Source organism: Populus euphratica, unplaced genomic scaffold (assembly GCF_000495115.2).
Source record: "Populus euphratica unplaced genomic scaffold, PopEup_1.0 scaffold5.1, whole genome shotgun sequence".
NCBI classification, from domain to species: domain Eukaryota; kingdom Viridiplantae; phylum Streptophyta; class Magnoliopsida; order Malpighiales; family Salicaceae; genus Populus; species Populus euphratica.
Window position 1 is genome coordinate 2,818,951 of NW_011499848.1, and position 22,006 is coordinate 2,840,956.

General features: G+C 32.9%; 1 protein-coding gene across 3 annotated transcripts; it reads left to right on the forward strand.

The window, feature by feature from the left end:
- The first annotated feature begins 6,420 nt into the window (after positions 1-6,420).
- On the forward strand, positions 6,421-18,551 carry LOC105114981 (serine/threonine-protein phosphatase 4 regulatory subunit 3). Of its 3 annotated transcripts, XM_011011741.1 has the most exons (25): positions 6,421-6,732; positions 8,101-8,181; positions 8,298-8,397; positions 8,537-8,621; positions 8,717-8,766; positions 9,652-9,731; positions 10,109-10,168; positions 10,847-10,946; positions 11,041-11,118; positions 11,908-11,975; positions 12,073-12,141; positions 12,225-12,302; positions 12,381-12,476; positions 13,341-13,411; positions 13,550-13,627; positions 13,751-13,844; positions 14,658-14,756; positions 15,714-15,931; positions 16,021-16,135; positions 16,701-16,832; positions 16,918-17,025; positions 17,104-17,213; positions 17,302-17,397; positions 17,485-17,666; positions 17,740-18,551. In XM_011011741.1, exons 1-25 carry the CDS (start codon positions 6,688-6,690, stop codon positions 17,832-17,834), a joined length of 2,388 nt encoding a protein of 795 aa, XP_011010043.1. In that variant the 5' UTR covers positions 6,421-6,687; the 3' UTR covers positions 17,835-18,551. The 3 variants fall into 3 exon arrangements, with proteins under 3 accessions (XP_011010043.1, XP_011010035.1, XP_011010052.1); XM_011011733.1 differs by having other exon boundaries at positions 6,422-6,732; positions 17,485-18,551; XM_011011750.1 differs by lacking the exons at positions 6,421-6,732; positions 8,101-8,181; positions 8,298-8,397; positions 8,717-8,766 and having other exon boundaries at positions 8,535-8,621; positions 17,485-18,551.
- Positions 18,552-22,006: the final 3,455 nt, after the last annotated feature.

A 22,006-nucleotide genomic window follows, 5' to 3' on the forward strand; every position in this document is an offset into this window, starting at 1 on the left:
CTGCGCATCAGCATACAATTTGCTGGGGGTGGTTTCAATGAAAATGTGGAAAGCGTCCCTCCTTGATTTGTGCACACATTGGCACCCATTGCAACAAAAATAAATAAAATTAGCTAATTTTTCACTGTTTACTTGAGAAAAAGCCTGGTGTGTTGAATGTTTGGGCTCACAAAAAGCTGTGCTACACACTGTCGTCACTTCGTCTTCTTTCCTGCAATTAACAGCTTCCATGAAATCTGAACTGTGTGTGCAATAAATACCGAAGTGCTAGGTGTCTTCGTTATTTTTTTTCTTAACGAAGACACTGTCAAACACCAAAAAAAAAAAAAAAACGGTGTCAGAAGACAAGCCAGGAATTATAAAAGCCAAATATCAGGACGCATAAGTGGTGGAACTTGAGACACTCAAACTCGGACATCTTGCAAGGAAAAAGGGAGATTTCATGTAACATTCCTGTTCAACCTGAATCCAGGAAGTGGAAGACACAACTGATCAAAACTCTGATAAAATAATTCTCATGATCAGATCAGGATAACTAAGTTGTCCAATAATATACGAGGTTAGCTCGGACAGTGAATCTTACCAGTATGAGTTTAGGACAGATCTCACATGAGAAGAGAGAGTGACCACGAAGAGAAACCTCTGCAGAATCATGCACTCATTTATCAGCAAACAGTAATCGGTTAGCAATGCTGCTATGTCTGATGACAATCCTACATTGACACTGTCGATATCTAATTGCACATATGGCACTAGCAGCAATATCTAATTGATGGGATTGAGTCCTTAGCCGAGGTTAGAGGTGAATATTGCTGCTTTGGAAGTCCCAGAATCAGAACAGTTTGAAAGAGGAGACTTGAAACACATTAAATCCGTGATATGAAGCATAACTTTGCAAACCTAGGAAATAAGATGATCATCTCTGCAAGTATGGAAGTCAAATATCGAGGGTGTTTGGAAATATAAGTACTGATTGTTTTTTAATTTTTTTTAGAAATATATTAAAATTATTATTTTTATTTTAAAAAATTATTTTTAATATCAAAATATTAAAACAATTTAAAAAATAATAATGTAAAACAGTAGCTAAATGGCCCACCAGTTGCTGCAAAATCTACGACGTCAGCAGACTCGGAGTACTTACCAGCAGATTTATCTTGCCCGTGCAAATGTATATTTGGAAAAATGTTGCGAGTATACTCCAGTCATCTCATTTACACTCCCATGCAGTGCTGGTATAGGGAATCTGTCATCCTCGGACCTGACAGTCATCTCTTCTGTGAATGCTAGCTGGCTATCGAATGATGGACTATCAAAACTACAAGTATAGTTTCACGATGAAAATCTGAATTTTGTTGGGAGGACAGAAGAGAGGCCCTGTGTCGGCACAGATTCTCTGTAGGATTGACATTGACAGAGGGACTGGCAGAAAAGTAACAAAAAAATGAGATGGGAATAAAACTCAACAATAAGAAGCTACAGTTGTAAAACTAGATTCTTGTGATACGCCGGTGTTCGATTTTTTTTTTAAAATCCTTAAAAAAATTGATGTTAGAAAATGAAAATTTTAATTTAAAATATTATAATGATAATATATTAATGAATATTTTTTAAAAAAAATATTATGACAATAATATATAGAATTGACTTAGACCAAATATTTTATGATCTAAAAAATAAAACCATAATAAACCTATAAAACCTAAATCAAAATAAAATAAAGAGTTCAGTTCTAATTAATCAAATATTAAAGACTAAAATTGAAAAAAAAATCTAAAAAATTAAATTAAATAAACTTAGATTAATCGTCTATGATACATCGCAAGGCAGATCAGATTATTTCTAACATAAAAATTGATGCTCAAATAATGATAGTATTTTTAAATAAAAAATTCAAGACTTGAGTTATTAGCTTGATTAGATCTAAGAAGTCCAATTAATTTAATAATATGATAAAAAAATAATAATAATAAATAAATTAAATTAAATAAACTATTAATTATCAACTATAAAAAATAAATCACAAATATTATATTTTAAAAAAGAAAAAAAAAACCTGTCAAATATTAATTGTTGTTGCATCATGGAAATCAATCCGCTGCTAAAAAGAGTTTACCAAAATAATCGTAATACCATTATAAAAGACTACGTAACCTCTATAAAAAAAATTACATACATCACCATTTGAGCAATAACCTTAAAAACAAACTAAACAAAAGGCTGCATGATGACTTTTTATTGTGAAAATATTTTCAAACCAGCTTTCTTATACTACAATTCGACTTCTCTTTTCCTAACCCTTGCATACTTCATTTTTTTTCTTGAAATGTGTGTGTATGTGTATATATATATAGGAGTTTGTTGTAATTGATGATTTTTTAAAAAAGAAAAGGATTTGTTTTTATAATTAAAATTCATTTGACTGTTACAGTGCAATGATATTTTTATCACTCGTAATGCAAGCCAGGACAATGTAAATTACAGAGCAAAAAGTTTGCACGAGATATATTTGGTATTGCCAAATTGATCATAAGTAAATTTGTGGTCATCTAGCTTTCAATCTACACCTTTAAAAAAAAATGCAATTAAATATTAATTTAAACTTAAAATGTCTTGACTGTGATGATAAAAAAGTTTGATGGTTATATTAAAAAAAATTTAAAAAAATCATTACTCCAATCCTCGGTATTTTTTCTCAGTAGGCTTAGTTTCATTTAACTATGTATTTTTTAAAATTATAAATCTAATTTCTTTTTTTTGTGATACGCCGGTGTTCGATTTTTTTTTTTTAATCCTTAAAAAAATTGATGTTAGAAAATAAAAATTTTAATTTAAAATATTATAGTGATAATATATTAATGAATATTTAAAAAAAAATATTATGACAATGATATATAGAATTGACTTAGACCAAATATTTTATGATCTAAAAAATAAAACCATAATAAACCCATAAAACCTAAATCAAAATAAAATAAAGAGTTCAGTTCTAATTAATCAAATATTAAAGACTAAAATTGAAAAAAAAATCTAAAAAATTAAATTAAATAAACTTAGATTAACAGCTTATGATACATCGCAAGGCAGGCCAGATTATTTTTAACATAAAAATTGATGCTCAAATGATGATAATATTTTTAAATAAAAAATTCAAGACTTGAGTTATGGTCAACAGAAGATAAAACAAGATATAAAAAATATATATTTTACTCTGTATTGTTATCAAATCTATATATTAAAAAAATAATTAGATAATTTTTACTTTGTGTTTAAATTATATCAAGTGTTAAAATTAATAATATTATAATAACCATAGTTACAAAAACCATGATTAACTTGATGGGCTGATCTAAAACATGAACTATTCAAAGTTTTGAAAAAAGTTTAGAAATAACTTACTCAGCTTGATCTAATAAAAAACTCAGGTCAACTTGGAAGAAAATATAAGTTAAAAACTTGATCAAAACAACATTGTTTTTATTATTTTTTAAAAAATCCAGGTTAACCGGGGTGACTTTCCTGGAAAGTGATATGAACCTTATCTTGTGTTGACCCCTGGTTAATTTGTATTTACCATTCTGACACGTGACTCATGCCTTAACCAGGGTCAATCATTGAATTAGATTTAAAAATTATGACAATAATTATTTATATCATCATGATGACCTAAATTAACAATCAACTCCGCTTGTGACGTAAGTCCTGTTATGGGTTGATCTCTAGATCATATTTTAAAATTATGATAATAATTATTTTTATTTTTATGCTAAATCCGGTTAACCTTACTTGTGACCGAATACTTGACTACTGACTCGATTTTTGTTTAGATTGATTACTGAGTTGGATTTTTAAATTATAATAATAATTATTTTTATATTTATTTATTTTAGTTGGAATTTTTTGGGGTTCAAAGTTTTTTTATAATAATATTTTGTAATAAGAAATAACATGTATTGTTTTTGAGACATATTTTATTTGGACATTTTGTTTTTAAAATGCAAAAATTAATTTTAAAATTATCTTTAAAATATATTTATTTTTATTTTTATATCTTCAAAGAAACATATTTTTTTCACCGTCTTTTTTATTCTCAGGAAGCGAACCATTCTTTCTTGAACCGCCACCGTCCAACACAATAGCCAATCATTTCATCCAACGTGGCACTTCTCCAACGCTTTGATCACCTCCAAACTAATATCACAGGTCCCAAAAAGTACTTGTTTCCTGCTACCCAAATTCGATTGTTTACCTGTTCTCCAATTATTGGACCAAACTCTAACCGCTATGTCATCTTAAAACCTTGAGCAAAGACCAGACAGGAATACCTAAGCAGTAAATTACACGTGCTGCAATTTGCCACTGTGAGGAATCTTGTGTGTGCCTATTCATCACAGGGAGACACGGGACCCACTCCTCAAACGTGGATCGCGAGAGAAAAAAAGAAAGAAAGGGATTGAACGTGAATTCCGTCCTTGCACTTCTACTATCATCTCAATGTCAGTCCTATACTAATTTCGTTCCTAATGTTATCCCTGTGTTCATGATCTGCAGGTGAAATTATCATTTTTGGGATGTCCATCAGCAGTAACAGCCGACGAGTCTTGTTTAAAGATATAGTGATGGTTATATTTTTAAATAATTTTTTTATATTAAAATATATATAAATAATATTTTTTACTTTTATAAAATTATTTTTGATATCAGCATATCAAAATGATCTAAAATCATAAAAAAAATTATTTTAAACAAAGAAATTCAAAATTTAAGAAAATGCGATGTAAACCGCGTTATCAAACAAACCTTAAATCTTTTAATACTAGTGAATTATAATTCATTACTACTGCTACTGTAGCGAGTGAATTATAATGCAAAGAAAAGGAAGGAAATGAAGAACTTACTATTTTTTTTATCATAAAAAAAACCACAACTATACTGTAGCAACTATATACACACAATGTAGCATAACTATCATCACATCTAAATTAGAGATGAACACTCTTCTCAGGCCTGATTTTAGCTGGTTGATTTTTTATTTTTTCACTTGGTTTTGGCTAGTTAATTACATATTTTTTAATATTTTTAAAAAATAAATTAACAAGATAGAGGGTAAAAAACTTAAGTTGCCTTAATTACTTAGGTGATGCGAGCTAAAATAATAAAAAAAAAACAGCATTTGATCATTTTTAAATGATAAAATTTTACTCAATTATCCAGGCTTTGAATCCTATTTACAACTATAACTATCACAAATCAATCATTCATAATTCAAGTATAATATTAGTCTCGATTATCAAAAAAATCATAATAATATCTTGTATGTAATGGGCATGAAGTTTATAATATAATTTTCAGCATGACATGCATTGTAAATTTAAACGGGCTATTAAATTTTATAGTTGTGACCATACATAAATAAAAATATTTGAAAATTTATTTAAAGTTATGAGTAATTTCTATGTAGACCATTATATTTTATAATTTCTATCAATTTAACCTCACAAGACACTTAATACTTGTTTTTTATACAATAATATTTTTAAATAAAAAATCAAAGCATAAACCATAAGAGTAGATCATTTGACATTACTTCCATCCACCTTGCCTTGAGCCCCTCCTTCTAATTTCTCAATTTTTAACTACTACTTATTCGAATATTTATCTTTTAATGGTGTGTATTTAAACATAATCAATCTATTTTAGTTGTTTTTTGCCATCTTATATGTACATACATATTAAATGGATATTTTTACAAGCTATTTATAATCTTATTTATCACTACATTACACTGTGTCAACATTAATTTTAAAAATTATAGTTCTATTATATAAATTAAAGAATATTATTTTTTAAAATTTTCTTGTCATCATGAACTACTTAAAATAATAATAAAATATTGAATTTAATTACGTGAAAACTATAACTTCATGGTTTACATAAAATTACACGTTTAAAGTCACTACATGAAAGTAGTAAAAGAAAAAAAAAACCATTGACAAAGTTAGAGAGGAAATATTATTTATAAGGGAATTTAAAATAGCAAGAATCAAGATAGCTAAGCAAGTCTTTTAGCTAGAAATTATCTGAATTAAATTTACTACAATCAATAAAATACTTAGCTACAGAGACCTAGAAAATTAGATAAAAGCTAAAAATGAAAAAATCATGGGTAGGAAAAACAACTTTACTTTTTACTTTTTATCGAGATTTATTTATATATCTAGACATATACATATACGAGCAACAAAATCAATCCGATAAAAACATCAGTTATCAAATTGATTCGACCGACTGCTGAAACCCGAGGGATGACTTGATGATTTCTATCAGAAAACAATGCGCGCAGACAAATAAAAGGCCTGTGGCTTTTCCGTAAAATTCAACAAAGACAAGGGCAGTAATAACCCTGCAAAAATTTCAATGTATGTAAACGCTTGCACAGAAACGAATAGAGAGAGAGAGAGAGAGAGAGAGAGAGAAATCGAAAGGTTCAATTTAGCTTTTTCATGGCAGTTAGGGTTTGCTATTGATCCCTCCCTGGAGCTCTTAACTTTTTCGATACTGCATACTATCTCTCCCTACAATAAACCCTAATTTAACGTGTTTATAGTTAACTGCGACTAGTCTGATTGAATTTATCGGGAAATCTTTGAATTTGAATCGTAAAGTAAGGAGTTTGCTGCCGCTGCTATGGGCGCGCAAGAGAAATCGCAAGCGAACTCCAATTCGATGCAGGTCAGTCCGTTTTCGTGCAACTCCAGTCGGGCTTCGCAATTAGTTCTTTTTTTTTGCCCTAAAATTGGAGATTGTGGAAACCATTACTAATTCTTGAAAAGCCTGATTCTGCTCCTCGTTTATGGTTTTTATAATTTGATTTGGTAGCGTTAATTGAATCTACTGTTTAATCTTGGTAATGTAAGCGTGACTGTTGTAATTGAATTGGACTAGGTGTCTTGTTAGTTAGCTGGTATTGGTATTCGTGGTTGGCTGGCTTTATCATTAATTGCACTGTGAAGTCAGTATTGGATTGGGGTTTTAGCAGGTATTGACTTGTTTTGTTGAGATGAGTATGTTTAACCGAGGGGGCTAACAATTTCAAGGTCTAAGTGCAGAGATTTTTTGAAGTTGGTTTTGCAAATTTATGCCGTTGAAGTGTTTGATACTACTGGTAGAGGATGTAGGCTAGATATCCTCCTGTTTGCATAGAAAGATGCTTAAAAGATTGAAGCCCAGTGTAGATTATGTGCTACAGTGTTTTGTGATTAAAGGGTAACATTGAATTAGAAAGAAAATTGCCGCTTTAAATTTTTTAAAACTTTCTAGAGTTTGAAATCGGGGAGTCACTTCTATTCATAGGCTTGCTGGAGTTCAACCCGAACTCATTTTGAATTTTGATTCAGTCATGACATGGGCCAGAGGGAGCTCCTTTGGTCTTGCTTTAGCTAGACGTGTATTGGTCCATGTTATTATCATGGTCAGGATTCTGGAGCATTAGCTGTGACTTTTTCAGTGACCAAGTTGAGGATTCTTTTTAAACAAGTTCTTCTGATAAATCATAAATTTCAATCAGTGAAGCAGGAGTGGCTATGCACCATTATCACCTTAGTTGTTCACTGTTCCACTATTCACTATTCACCATTCACCCTTTTTTCTTTTTTTGACTGGCACTTTCTTTCCTCTCTTATTTGTTGGTTTCTGCAATCAAAGAACTTGCCTATTGTCGTATGAGATTGCATCTAGGCTAAATATGCATGCTACAAAGCAGCATAACCACGAACTTTGGGATGGCTTGATTATTGATTTAAAATTCCTCACTGGACTGGTGACCTATGTAGTTAACACGGGAAGCTAGTTCTCCTAAATCTCCAGGCTTACAGTTTTGGATTTATCAGTGGTATAACATGTAAAAATGACCTGTTACGCCTTCCCTGTGCCTCATTCCTTGATCAAGTGGAGATTTATTGACAACAAACCAATTTTGTTTGCTAATTAACTTTGATTTAAGGTGCTGTATACTGTAATTTTTTGGTTATTGCAGTAGTTTTAGTGATAAGGGCATGCCCTTTATAGATGACCCATTAAGCTATCATTTTGGAATTGCAGCGGGTGAAGGTCTACCGTCTGAATGATGATGGGAAATGGGATGACCAAGGGACCGGACATGTTACTGTTGACTACTTGGAGGTCTGTTCAAGTCTTTGACTCGAATGTTAATTTGTATATATGAAAATTGATTTTGTTATAAAAATCATTAATTAACCATATCATGGGCTTTACCAAATGCAATTGCTATGATGCAGAGATCAGAAGAGCTAGGCTTGTATGTTATTGATGAAGAGGACAATGAGACGTTGCTTTTGCACCGTATAACCCCGGATGACATTTACAGAAAACAAGAAGGTATTTGAGTGTTCCCAGAAATTACAACTAGTGTGTTTCTGCTGGTCATTCACTAATACTATAACTGCATTGTCTGGTATGTGAACCTTGATTGAATTGTTCAGTTTTGATCAAATGATTTCTGCACTTATTCTTTCAGATACAATAATTTCATGGAGAGATCCAGAATTTTCTACAGAATTAGCACTAAGCTTCCAAGAGACTACAGGGTGTTCTTACATATGGTAACAACTTATATTTGTATCTGATTTTGTTTTACTTATTTTTCTCTTTGCTCTTCAGTAATGTGATTGTATTGAAACATGTTTACTTCATTTAGGGATCATATCTGTAGTGTGCAAAGAAGTCTACACTTTAGTACTCTAAACAGTAAGTATTCTGTTCAATTTAAATAATGTATCTGCTATGGAAAAAGACAGCTGTCTTTTAATTGTGTCTTTAGTAATTGAATCTCTAACAAGCAGCATATATGGTTCAAGTTTTCATAATCAGTTCTAAAAGGCCCCCCCCCTCCCCTAAAGGACCAAATTCTGGATTTTCCCTAACTATGAAAGGACATATTGGATTATCTGGTGCAACCCAATTCATTGGTTGTTTTGTGCTTTTCTAAGTGTCTGGATATGATTTTTTGCTTTTATGTGTTTGCCTGTGAACCTTGTGTTTAGACCAGCAACCCAAGCCGTTTGCTATTTTATACTTATCTAAATGGTCCTGATTTGCAGTTCTTACTTGCTTGAGTTGACTGTGTGCCTTTAGTTAAATATAATAAATTTTAGTCATGGTTGGTCTATCTGGATGCCTTGGTGTAACCAGCAGAAGTGGACCAGCTACAAGGTGATTTTTTATTCCGGGGATGAAGATCATGTTTCCTTGATACTCAGGAATGAGAAACTTTAATGTCATTGTCTGTTGTATAACAAAGCAATAACGTATAACTTGACATCGTGGCACCACTATATGTTTGATGTATTCTTGTATCACAACAATATTTTTGCCCACAATTGTTGTCTAAACGAAGGAGAATTTTGAATGAGCGTGAGAACATACAGCAAAAATTTCAATTGGTATTGAAGGATGTCAACAATATTGTTTTAGTATACCAATTGTTAAGAAGCACACCTCCAGTCTTCCCACAAACAGAGACTTCTGACTACTTGTAGATATTCTCTTGATTTTCCCTGGTTTAGAATTATGTTATTCTTTATTTTTTTGCTTGGAGCATTTGTGGTCTTATCTCTTTTCTAAAATTTGCAGGTGAGGCATTTCACAGCATGAACAGTGAGTTGAGAGAGTTGCCTGCTGTTGAACATTCTACACTTCCTCTAATACTTAAGGTTTTACTTCTTTTTTATTCTTATTTCCTTTGATTAATTTTTATGTTGTAGTTACGTCTCAAAAGGAAAAGTAATTACAGCCTCCTAATTTTTTCTGGTTAGTCCATTGAACTGTATCAGCAGTAGTCCCTTTTCTCTCATTCTATATTATAGTTAAACTGGTTTGCAATTTCCATCTGGTGTTTATGCTATTCTTTAGATTTTTTGTATTTTTAGTTCCTTGCTCCTAAATACAGGATTTGAGTAGATTCTAGGTTGGTATGTTATTGATGTGGAAATAAAAAGATTAACATGTTGACCAGGATCGCTTTGAGCTCTTTATTTCCTACATGGTCTTGGGTGATCTTGTAATTAAGTTGAATGGATTTGCTTTGCAGACCATGTCTGAGAGTGGCATCGCAGATCAGATGAGACTGACAGAGCTAATATTGAACGATGTAAGCCTGGCATTTTTTTTTTTGTCATGTTGACTTGGTTACTGTGTGCCTTGACAATACACTGTTGATCAAATTTAAATTTGGTTCAACACTCCTAACCATTAATTACATATATTTTCTCAGCTCCTATTTCCTGCATACCATAGTACTTTTACTTATCTTATAGCATCCTTTCTATGAATTTTTTTTACTAGCTGATGTGATCAATATTCATTTAGAAGATCTTCAAACCTCAGCACCAAAGCCTAAACGAAATAGAAATGGGCCATCTACAACTTTCAAGTAATCACTGAAAGTTAGGCTTATGGCTCTATATAATCCATGCAATATTAATTTTTGCTGGGATTTGTTTCCTTCTCAAGTCTAAAGCCAATTTGTGTATCAAATCAGAACAGAAGAAAACTGTGGTTTAATGTTGTTGTATGTAGTTTCTGAAGCTGCTTTGTGTATATTTTGGACATATGACTTGAAACATGCTTGCCGAGAGTGGTTGCATTTGCATCTTGTTCACAATAATACAACATATCATCTTGCTGTCAAAATCTGTCTAGCTATATGCTGACAGCGAGCAGAAATTACTGATATTGGATCTTTGTAAAGGATGGTGCATCTGAATGTTTATTGGAGAAGTTAACATGATTAATTGTTCATTCTCTGTTAATTTTGTTTTCCTCACAGCAAGATTTTTTCCGGAAGCTGATGGATGTTTTCAGAATCTGTGAAGACCTAGAAAACATTGATGGTCTTCACATGATATTCAAAATAGTCAGAGGGATCAGTGAGTAATCCTTCCTGGTGTTGTATTTATTTGTTTGTTGTGTGTTTGCTTGCCCCTTGTTGACTGACATTGAATGTTGTTTTGTCACCCGTAGTTATGCTCAACAGTCCTCAAATCTTTGAGAAGATATTTGGGGATGAATTGATCATGGATGTTATCGGTTCACTCGAGTGTAAGTTCAGTTTCTTTGTTGGTTCCTAACATTCTGTTCTAATCCTTTGCACATGAATCTAATTTTGAAAAATTGAATTATTATCTGCATATTATAGAATACACTCTGCATACTTTTGGTTGTATGGTTGGTTACAGGATAGTGGTGAGCGCTTTTGGTCATTGCTACAACAACTGTCTGACAGATTTTGGGTCCTGTTTCATTATTTTAGTTTTAATTCATTTGGCATTCAAGCATTATTGTTTCATCTCTTTCTTTTTTTATGTTAGGATTTTTATGGTTGTGTTTTTTCCATTTCTTAATATAGACGGAACTTCCATTTTTCCTTCTAACATCAACAACCATAGGATCTGCCAAGCAAATTTTTGCACAAGTTAATTTTAATATTGCTAGCAGTTTGAACTATGTCTTGGTTGATGTTTAAGTTAGACCTATAGGCAGATAATATAAGTTTTAATTACTTTCTTGGTCAAAGTAAAACATACCATTTGTTTGCATTTGTGATTGGTTTTGTTTCTAAGCTGCCTGGTCAGTTTAAAATCATTATTGTTTTTTTGCATATAGTCAAGGTTCAATTTTTTTTTAATATTTCCATTTATGTTTCTTTCCTTTTCCCCACAAAAAATGCACTTTGTGTGTCAAACCACACTCACATTGGACATAGCAAGCCTCGGGATATAAATTTTCATTTTAGAGATTTTTGGTAATGTACTATTCGAAGAGTTATAATTGGTTGATACTTTGCAAAATAGATCTTCATAATTAACTTATCTTGAATTTTGTTTTTAGATGATCCTGAGATTTCTCATATCCAACATCATCGAAATTTTTTGAAAGAGCACGTCGTTTTCAAGGAGGTAACATATTACTGATATTGTAGGGGATTTTGGGGGGGGTGAAGATGTCTAGTGAAAAAGTCATTGTGCATTGCTGACACTTACTCTATTGTTTAAGGCCATACCAATCAGAGATCCTCATGTCCTGTCAAAGATACATCAGACGTACAGAGTTGGTTATCTGAAGGTTTGTTTCTTAAATGTTGAAGTTTGGGACGAGTCAGTTTGCTGTTTGGCATAGGAGTTCTTACATCCTATCATCTCTTTTAGGATGTTGTTCTGGCCAGAGTATTGGATGAGGGCACAGTTGCAAATCTGAATTCCATAATTCATGGAAATAATGCTGTCGTAAGATTAAAAAACTCATTTTTCTTTAAATTATAAGTTCCATACAAGTTCAACTCTAACTGTGGTGTTCTCGTATAGGTTGTTTCTTTGTTAAAGGATGACAGTACCTTTATTCAGGAATTGTTTGCAAGGTTGAGATCGCCTTCCACGTCTGCTGAATCAAAGAAAAATCTGGTAATCGTTAACATCTAAATACTTTCCATGTTTGATCTGTCAGTTGATAGATAAAGTGCAACCTTGAAGATGGTATAAACATCGATAAGTAATTATTTATTTCATCTTGTGAAATTTTTCTTCTGTGCTGTGCACCCTCACTTTCTCAAAAATCACTTTTTTTCTTAAGACGTTTTTCAAATGACTTCAAATTTGCTGAAGATCGCTTATTTTTTAGTGGGTTAGATGGTGCTCTAGGTATATAGACAGTGACTTCCCTGTACCATATTGTGTATGAACTATTCAAGCACATTGAATTTAATACTAAGATGAGCTCAAAAGTCCTTGTTGATATTATTATTTCAGATGTTCTTGTGCATTATGGCTTTTGGTATTGGAGACTTCCCTAATAATATGGTTTAGTGTGCAAGGGCTGGGTTTTAGATGCTATCTCCTTCTCTTGATGAAAAATATCTGTGAGAAGATGACACTTTGTCTCGTTGTTGGGATTCTGTTTCTTATGAAATAATTTTGTCTTGGATTAGAGTCATAGATTTGTTTTTGTGGAACATTCTAAGTTCTTCTATATCTTTTATGGTTCGGCATTCATGTTCGTTTCCATGGTAATTAGTTTAAGGGCAACACTACATTAATATATCAGCATAGAAAAAGAGTTCTTACTGTGAAATACCTGGTGAATCATCCTTTAATGCCATTTATTGTCATAACTGAACAGCAATGCTGATGTCCAATTTGTTAAACTTTTGGAATGTCTGGGTAGGTTAGTGTGTTGCTGTTTTCTGTTACCTGTTATGTATGAATACAGCTTTGTGTGATCTCATGATATCCTACAGATTGATATTTTTCCTCTTTCCATGTGTACAGGTATATTTCTTGCACGAGTTTTGTAGTTTAAGCAAGAGCCTGCAGATGGTCCAGCAGCTCCGGCTATTTAGGTATGAGATGACTGAAGCTGTATGCATCAAGAGTAGGATTTTGTCTTTTGTGGCTATATCAGTGCCAAGTAATTTCTTGCTTGTTTTGCTTTCTTTTAGATTTATATGTTAAAACAATCAAATCCTTATTTCTTATAGGGATCTCATGAATGAAGGTATCTTTGACATCATTGCTGATACTTTGCAGAATCAAGATAAGAAAATTGTCTTAACTGGGTAATGGTTGCTGTTCATTTTTGTTTTTAAATTTTTTTGGCTGTTTTTTTGTTTCTTATATTTGTTTTGAATTTTAATGGTGTCCTAGCTACCCCTAACAGCAAATCATTCTTATGGATGCAGGACAGATATCCTCATTCTTTTCTTGAATCAGGATCCAAACCTTCTGCGTTCTTATGTTGTTCGGCAGGAAGGAATTCAGCTACTAGGGTTGTTGGTATGTATTCTGTGACCTGTTTACAATTCCTCAATCCTATGATATTCTTTAACATGCAAAGTAATACATAAAATGATGTCTCAAACCATTAGATAAGATGTATCACTGTCCTGAGAAGTGACAAAACTCTTATTTGTATGGCTTTTATGAACAAAAAACAGTTATCTTGTAATTGCATTGCTTAAAGAACCCAATTCAATAAACATTTTTATACATTTTTTATAACTTTGGGATGCGTTCTTATAATGTGATGTTAAAAACTAAATTTACAAAGCTGATTTGCAGCATGAAAGAAAATCAACACAAACCTTGTTTGCATGCCTTTTAATTTAAGAGAATCTATTATCCTCTCCACCTCCAAAATTGTTGATTTCATATTCAGGTGATGTTGTCCAGCAATTTATGGACACTTGAATGGCCAACCAGTTGTATACCATGCCTCAATAATCTATATATGAAATAATTTTTGTCAAGGTCATTTCCATTGTTATGGTTTTTGAAGAGTTCACATCAACTCCAACTAGGAAATGCTCTACCACACCCTTGGAATCGAATTTTCCTAGCGTTTCTATGAACTACAAATGTAGTGATTTGGTGATTTTATGCTTTGGGATTTGTTTGTTTTCTATAACTCTGTCTTTGCCACTTATGCTGGCATCTGATTTTATTTATAGTATATTGCATTTTCCCATGACTGTTAGCTTATTACTTCTATGTTGTATTGCATCACGTGCTTTGAATTTTCTTATACCTTTTCATGTGTAAGTGCACGTGTCCTATCTGTTAAAGGAACTAAATTTATTTTACTTACAGGTTAAAGGAATGATAACAGACTTTGGAGAGGACATGCATTGCCAGTTTCTTGAAATTCTTCGCAGTTTATTGGATTCCTATACACTGTCAGGAGCACAGGTACTACTAGTCTTGATAATTCATTCAGCTATTATGTTTGGTCGTTAAGTTTGCTGAGTGGCAAATGGAGTTCATATACCAGTAGTGAAAATTTGTTTGGTTGCTATTCTGCTTGTTTTCTGTTTTTAGCCTGCAACTCAACTTTAAATTTACACACTGAAAGATGGCTTGGCTTTCTCTCCCCCCTGCCTTGCTATGAGCCTGAATTTTATTTGTAATCTTGCAGTCAGCCTATCCCAAATCTTAATATCGTTAAAGTAAATAGCCTGTTTGATTTCTCTAGTCCATTTTTTACTTATATTCCTTTTTCATTCAAAAGGAAAGCTTTAATAAGTTAACGGATCAAAGTGATTTTAGTATAACTTTTGGAAGGGGTGGAATTTTTTTGAAGACACCTCCATCCAAACAGATGTTGGGGGATAGACTGGTCTTCTTGGCAGTGATATGATGTTTTTCTCTGGTTCCTTTCCAGGGTTTCTTTTTCCAATGTCAAAATGGCTGGAGGGCTCTTTTATTATATTAGTTGTTGTTTCATTTCTGTTTTTACTCCAATGTTTGGTATCATCATTGAGAATGATTCATTTTTATCTTGAAAAAAAATCCTTGGCTCCTATGCGTTGAATATTTATTACCTAATTCAATATTTGGTTATGTCATCTCCTGGGTATATTTATTATTGGTTCTAGATTGCACATTGTTGGCTGGTACTTGTGCAATTATTTTGCTATTTTATAACTTGCAGTTGGGGTGTGTGCATTGTGCCTGTGTTTATACATGCAGGTGCAATGTTTTGTAATATAATTAGTTACAAAAAAATTGGTGACTTGTTGGATAACGTTGTAGTAGCTTGGATGCATACTGAACATCTTCCTTAAATGCACACTTTGAATATTGTTTTAATGTGAATTTATGTTGATAATGACTGAATTAAAATGATTTTGTATCTCTTCGCTGCAGAGAGATAATATAATTGAAATCTTCTATGAGAAGCACTTGGGCCAATTAATTGATGTTATAACAGCATCTTGTCCAAATGAAGTTGTTCCTCCATCGAGTTGTAAATCTTCAGGATTTGGTGAGGGAGTTGACACTCGGAATGGAACAAAGCCAGAAATACTCTCAAACATATGTGAACTGCTATGCTTCTGCGTTCTGCACCATCCATATAGAATAAAGTAAATTTTTTATACTAACTTTCAAGTGAAAGGACTCAATTTCATACTCTCAATTTTGTAATAAATGATTGTTTTTCTTCTGTTTTCAGGTGCAACTTTCTCCTTGATAATGTAATTGAAAAAGTCTTGACATTGACACGAAGGAAGGAAAAATACCTTGTAGTTGCTGCTGTTCGTTTTGTTCGCACTATCCTTTCCCGCCATGTAAGTCACCTTGATGAAATTAACTCCCTAACAGATCTATCAGGCAACTGACTGTTCTTCTAAATAATGCCTCCAAATACTGTAAAATATTTCTCCATGCAGTACTGCATTTACAAAATTCGTTTCTTTTATTCCCTGGAGTGTAGATTGTGCTTTTCTTGGTGATGTAATCTTGTGAAGATGAGGGATAGGCAGTATCATGATTACAGAAAACATCTCTGTAGTGCAAAATGTGTACTATAACTGTTATTTTATCTGAGGATATGTATATTGTACAGTACTTTCCATTTTCCATGGATGAATGTGATAGATTAAATATTTTTGTAATTATTGAGTATAGAATAAATATAGAAGAAACTAGTACTTTTTTTAATGAAACCATGCATGGTTGGATATAAAAGAAAATAACCGGTATGTGTGGCATATTAATCCACTAAAATATTTGAATTATGGATATAGTAGCTGATATAGTGGATGCTGGCATTATCTCCCTTTTGTAGCATTCTTATTGACAACTATGTTTGTATAGGTGTCTGGATATTCCTAATTTATATTTCACTTACAGGATGAGCATTTGATAAATCATTTTGTCAAGAACAACCTCCTTAAACCAATTGTAGATGCCTTTGTGAGCAATGGAGACCGTTATAATCTGCTGAACTCTACCATTTTAGAGCTTTTTGAGTATATCCGCAAGGTGCCTACTCTATTATTGCCTCTTTTTTCCTTCCATCTTCGATGGGTTCAGAAGTATGCATTGCAGTATAATATGTTCCATGCAGGAAAACCTGAAGTCGTTGCTCAAGTATATAGTTGATTCATTCTGGAATGAGTTGGTCAAATTTGAGCATTTGAGCTCCATTCAGTCTCTAAAAGTTAAATATGAGCAGGTATATTCACTTTTGCCCATTTTTCTCTTGTTTATTATTGTCTTTGTGGTTTCTTGTTTCTAACAAGTATAATTGCAGTGTCTGGAGCAGTGTGGAGCAAAAATTACTGGTAACATATTGGACCCGAGAAAACGAAATGATGAACGTGCTCTAGAAAAAGAAGAGGAAGACTATTTCAATGAGGACAGGTATGTTTTGCTATTTGTGAACCTGTATGCCCAGACTTTTTGATAAGAACTTCCCTCCCATAACTACTGAATTTGAATATCTAAGCAGCGATGAAGAAGACACAGCTTCTGCATCCCATACCCAAAAACCACAAGCTCAACCAGTTTCATCCAATGGAGTTGCTGCAGGGTACCCATCATTATGGTATTGTAATCGCCACTTGCTAAAACATCTGGGAAACCATTTGTAAATATTTGATATGTTCCTGATGTCTTCCTTTTGATTTTGTAGTCCACGTTCTAGTGGGCTTGTTGATTATGATGATGACGAGGATGATGAAGACTATAGACCGCCTCCTAAGAAACAGCTAGAAACGCCAGAGGAAGATGAAGGAACTATTGAATCCCTGGGGATGAAGCGGAAATTGCCTTCCAAGGATAAGGAACCTGAACTAGTAAAGAAACAGCAATTAGGTAAACACTCGAAGTCAAGAGAGAGTGTCTTTGCTGCTTTATGTTCTACACTTAGCCATGCTGTCTTGCCCAGCACAAAAACTGCAACTGCCGTGCATGCAACTCCTGTGGATGGAAACAAAGGCTCAACTGAAGAAAGTCACCAAGAGAACGATCCTGTCATTTTGAGAACCTGTTCCGATAACAAAAGTTCTTCAGGTGAGGAAAATCACAAAGAGAAGGATCCTGCTGGTCCTAAAAGCTGTTCTGATTGCTTACACAGCACATCAGAAAATGGACAGATGATCGGAGACGATGGTCCTTTCATACCACCACCTAAATCCTCACCAGAAATGACTGTAAACGGATCCTAAGTTATCAACCAGGATTGTGGTTAGCAGGTTGACATGTTTGGTTCCCTGTTTTATTTAACTCGTCGATGTCGCAAATCAGGCTAGTATTGCTGAAGGAATGGCATTCTTTGGAGGAGCTGAGCCGAAAGGTGGGTGATTGACGTTCATGGTTCAATTATGGTAGGAGAGGATACTGTATAGTGCCACCCAGGGTCATGAGGAAATATACTCATGGGAGAGGGGCCGAAATGCCCCTTACCAGCCTCTCTGATTTTAACGGAGAAATCATGGCTTTTGTAAAAAGAACCATCCAATGGACTATTTTCCCCCCTTTCAGTTATCTGTCTTTAATTTTATTTTCTTTCTCAACTTAAAAAATCTTTTTTTTTTTTTAAACTGCTCTTATTTAGCCAGTGTAAACAATATGATAGAAAGGGCATCAATACTTGCCCTGCATAATAGGTCCCCTTGTTACAGTTTTGTGGTGGTGGTTGTGGTTGTAATAGAGGAAGCTTTTAGCGAGCTGGTCAATGGCCAGATTTTCCCAGTTGTAGCTGAAATCTTTTTTATTGACCTCCGGGAACCAAAATGTTCTCCCATCTATGTTCATGCATTAATCAAAATGGGCCAATTTGCCTGTATATGAAATGGTTACAGTAAGTGTTTTTGACTTCATGTTTCTACAATCCTCGTGAAAAGTTGACGGAGCAAGATGCGGATACAATGATGTTAGCAAGTGCCTGGTGTTGATAGAAAAATCCTCAACGCCAAAAGTCCGGGTGTTAAGATGAGGTTGGTGAAAATTGGAAGGCCTGTCATGGTGACACAATTTAACCTCTTTCTTGCGGTGGACAGGCTGTATTTTTTTAAAACAATATTTTTGTGTTTTTTTAATTGTTTTGTGATGATATCAAATTGAATTTCTAAAAATAAAAAATATTATTTTAATATATTTTCAAATAAAAAATATTTTAAAAAACAATTACTATTATAATATCAAACACTTGATATAAGAAAATTCTACAAAGATACAACTCGAAAACACTATATTATAGTCATCGGAAAGCCTGGACCACTAGATAAGCCACCAGAACACTCTTTTTTATCACCCCCATCAACTAATGCGACTAAACCCGATCGATCTGGTGTCCTTCCTAATAACTATAGTTATTATATTTAAGTTTGTGTTGTTTAATGCAGGGCATGATTTTTTTAATTAAAAATATATTAATATAATATTTTTTAAATATTTTTTTTTATTTTTAATATTAGTACATTAAAATCATTAAAAAACACTTAAAAAATATTAATTTAATATTAAAAAAAATAGTTTGAAAAACATATTAAACCACAAAATAATACCACGATAATGTAATAAGAACCTCATAAAGTTGAAGGCATATCTCCCTGTGCTTGTGACTTGTATATCAAAAACTAATGGTGCTTAAAAAATAAATTTCAAATCCCAAGAAAATTAATTTGTTGTTGTTTAAGCACTCAAATGACAACACCCATATCACTTGGGCCACCTAAACAACCACGCTAATATATGAAAAATTCTCGACCTGGCTTTAATGCGTCTTTTTTTTCTCTTTGTTTTTTCTTCAGCTTGTCTCAATATACCTTTTCAAGTTTTAAAAAGTCAAAATGTGATTTTGTTCATATACACAAAACCATTTATGATTAATTGAAATATTTTTTATAAGTACAAATTTTTATGCAAGTGAAGCACCATATTTTTTTTCACTAATAAACAAATGCAACCACTTTTCATGTAATTATGAAATCTTTTTCTTAACCAATTACAATTTCTCACCATTCCATTACTAACATTCACAAATTTCTCAACAATGATACCAACTACTATAATAAATGAACACCAACTAAACATAACATCACTATTTATATTTGAGGTGATGTATCATGAACAAAGTCTATAAATACCCTACATCACTAAATACACTAGGGGTTCTTGGACTTGATATTTTTCTACAACTATTTACTCTATATATTTTTCTTTTATATACTTACTAATTTAAACACCGAAAAATTCTTCGTCTCATGAAGGGCTAGTTTTTTAGGCGAACCTCCACCATTATTTAAGCTTGACAACTAGACCCACCTATATTTCAAGTCCAGGCCTAGAATTGCAAATTGTGGAAACTTGATTTTTGTGTAAATTTTTTCTTGACTTTATCAATGACAATATCTGTGGCATGTGAAAAATTAAATAAAAAGTTAATTCATTTTTTTATATATTTTTTCATCATTTTTTTTATGGCTATAAAACTTCATGACAATGACAAGGAAGAATAGTTGATTTTCCCATTAAAAAAACTCTAACCATCTTAGTTCTCCATAACTCTCCTATTAGGTGTAGATATCCAATGATATTATCGTGGTAATACAATTATATCTTTGTACCTTTTCTCTTGCACAGTAATAAGCATTTGTAATTTATGTAATGATTCTAGTTCTTGAAGATACAAGACATAATAATATACAAATTATTAATGATTATACTCTTACAATTAGAATGAGCTACATATATTTTTTTTTAGATTAACAAGGAAGAATAGTTGATTTTCCCATTAAAACAACTCTAACCGTCTTAGGTCTCCATAACTCTCCTATTAGATGTAGATATCCAATGATGTTATCATGATAATACAATTATATCTTTGTACTCTTTCTCTTGCACAATAATAAGCATTTGTAATTTATGTAATGATTCTAGTTCTTGAAGATACAAGACATAATAATATACAAATTATTAATGATTATACTCTTACAATTAGAATGAGCTACATATATTTTTTTTTAGATTAACATGGATGTCCGGGTCAGCTTGCGCGCACCACGACTAATCCCATGGGCCCTGAAGTTAACGACCATGTAAGCCTCCAGTGGCCATCATATGAGCAACCAAGGATTCGAACTTGAGACCACAGAGGGAGCAAACCTCTTAGTCCCAAGTCTTTATCACTTGGACACCACCTAGATGGTTATGAGCTACATATATTATTCTCACAAGTGATGCTCCAAATCATCAAATCACCATTTATCCTCGTACCAAGTTTTTATCACTTGGCCACCACCTAGATGATAATAAGCTACATATATTGTTCTCACAAGTGATGCTCCAAATGACCAAATCACCATTTATCCTCGTATAAGTCTCACTCACACCCTATAAAAATACCCAAGAATGAGATAAGTTTCATGACCCTACAAGTTTTCAAGCAAGAACATAACACCCGTCAAATAAAAGAATCCTCCCTCCATCATGGAATATTACACACTTGACTCTTCAAAGACTATCACTTTCAAGGCAATTTTTGTAGGCCTCGAAACACGTTGCCTGTGAATTGTTCTGGACGATGAAAAGTTGCAAATGGGCAGCTAAATCGCTGGGGGGGAAAGGGTGTCATGCAAGGGTACAACGCAAAGAGAAATGATTTTAAATTTGAGAACAAAGGAGTCGATCGAAGACTTACCTGGCTTTCCCTCGTCTTTGAAGCCGAATGGCTCTTTTTGGATACCAAAGGCAAGTCATAGGATGCATCTGGAAATTGAAAAATCACTATCGGATACCAAATGGAGCACAGATCAAGGCACTAACTAAACCTTCATTTTTATCCCTTTATTGCACTTTTGATCAGAATTGCTTTGGAAATTGAAAAGTCTTCCATTACAGATTTCATCACAATAAATAAAAACAATGGGAGTTTGCCAGTTTAGAGACCCAAGAAACAATGGCTGGTAGAGGAAAGACCCGAGACAACAACACCTGCACAGCACAATCACAACAGGAAAGCAAAAGGGAGGAGATATGTAACAAGAAAGAAAATAAACTCTTCCATCTTTTGTCACCCAAAAAAAAAATTGAAAAAAAATCCAGCAACAACTAACCGAAGCACTATTGAGGGGAATCCTAAAATCAAGAGATGTGAATGGAGAGACAGGGATCCCAAGACCCAACATCTTATTGATAATTCTCTATCACTT

Coding starts and splice junctions, on each gene's coding strand:
- LOC105114981 (XM_011011733.1), top strand. CDS start 6,688: ATGGGCGCGCAAGAGAAATCGCAAGCGAACTCCAATTCGATGCAG. Junction 13,845..14,657: donor TTCAGCTACTAGGGTTGTTG/GTATGTATTCTG, acceptor TTTTACTTACAG/GTTAAAGGAATGATAACAGA. Junction 16,136..16,700: donor GCACTATCCTTTCCCGCCAT/GTAAGTCACCTT, acceptor TTTCACTTACAG/GATGAGCATTTGATAAATCA.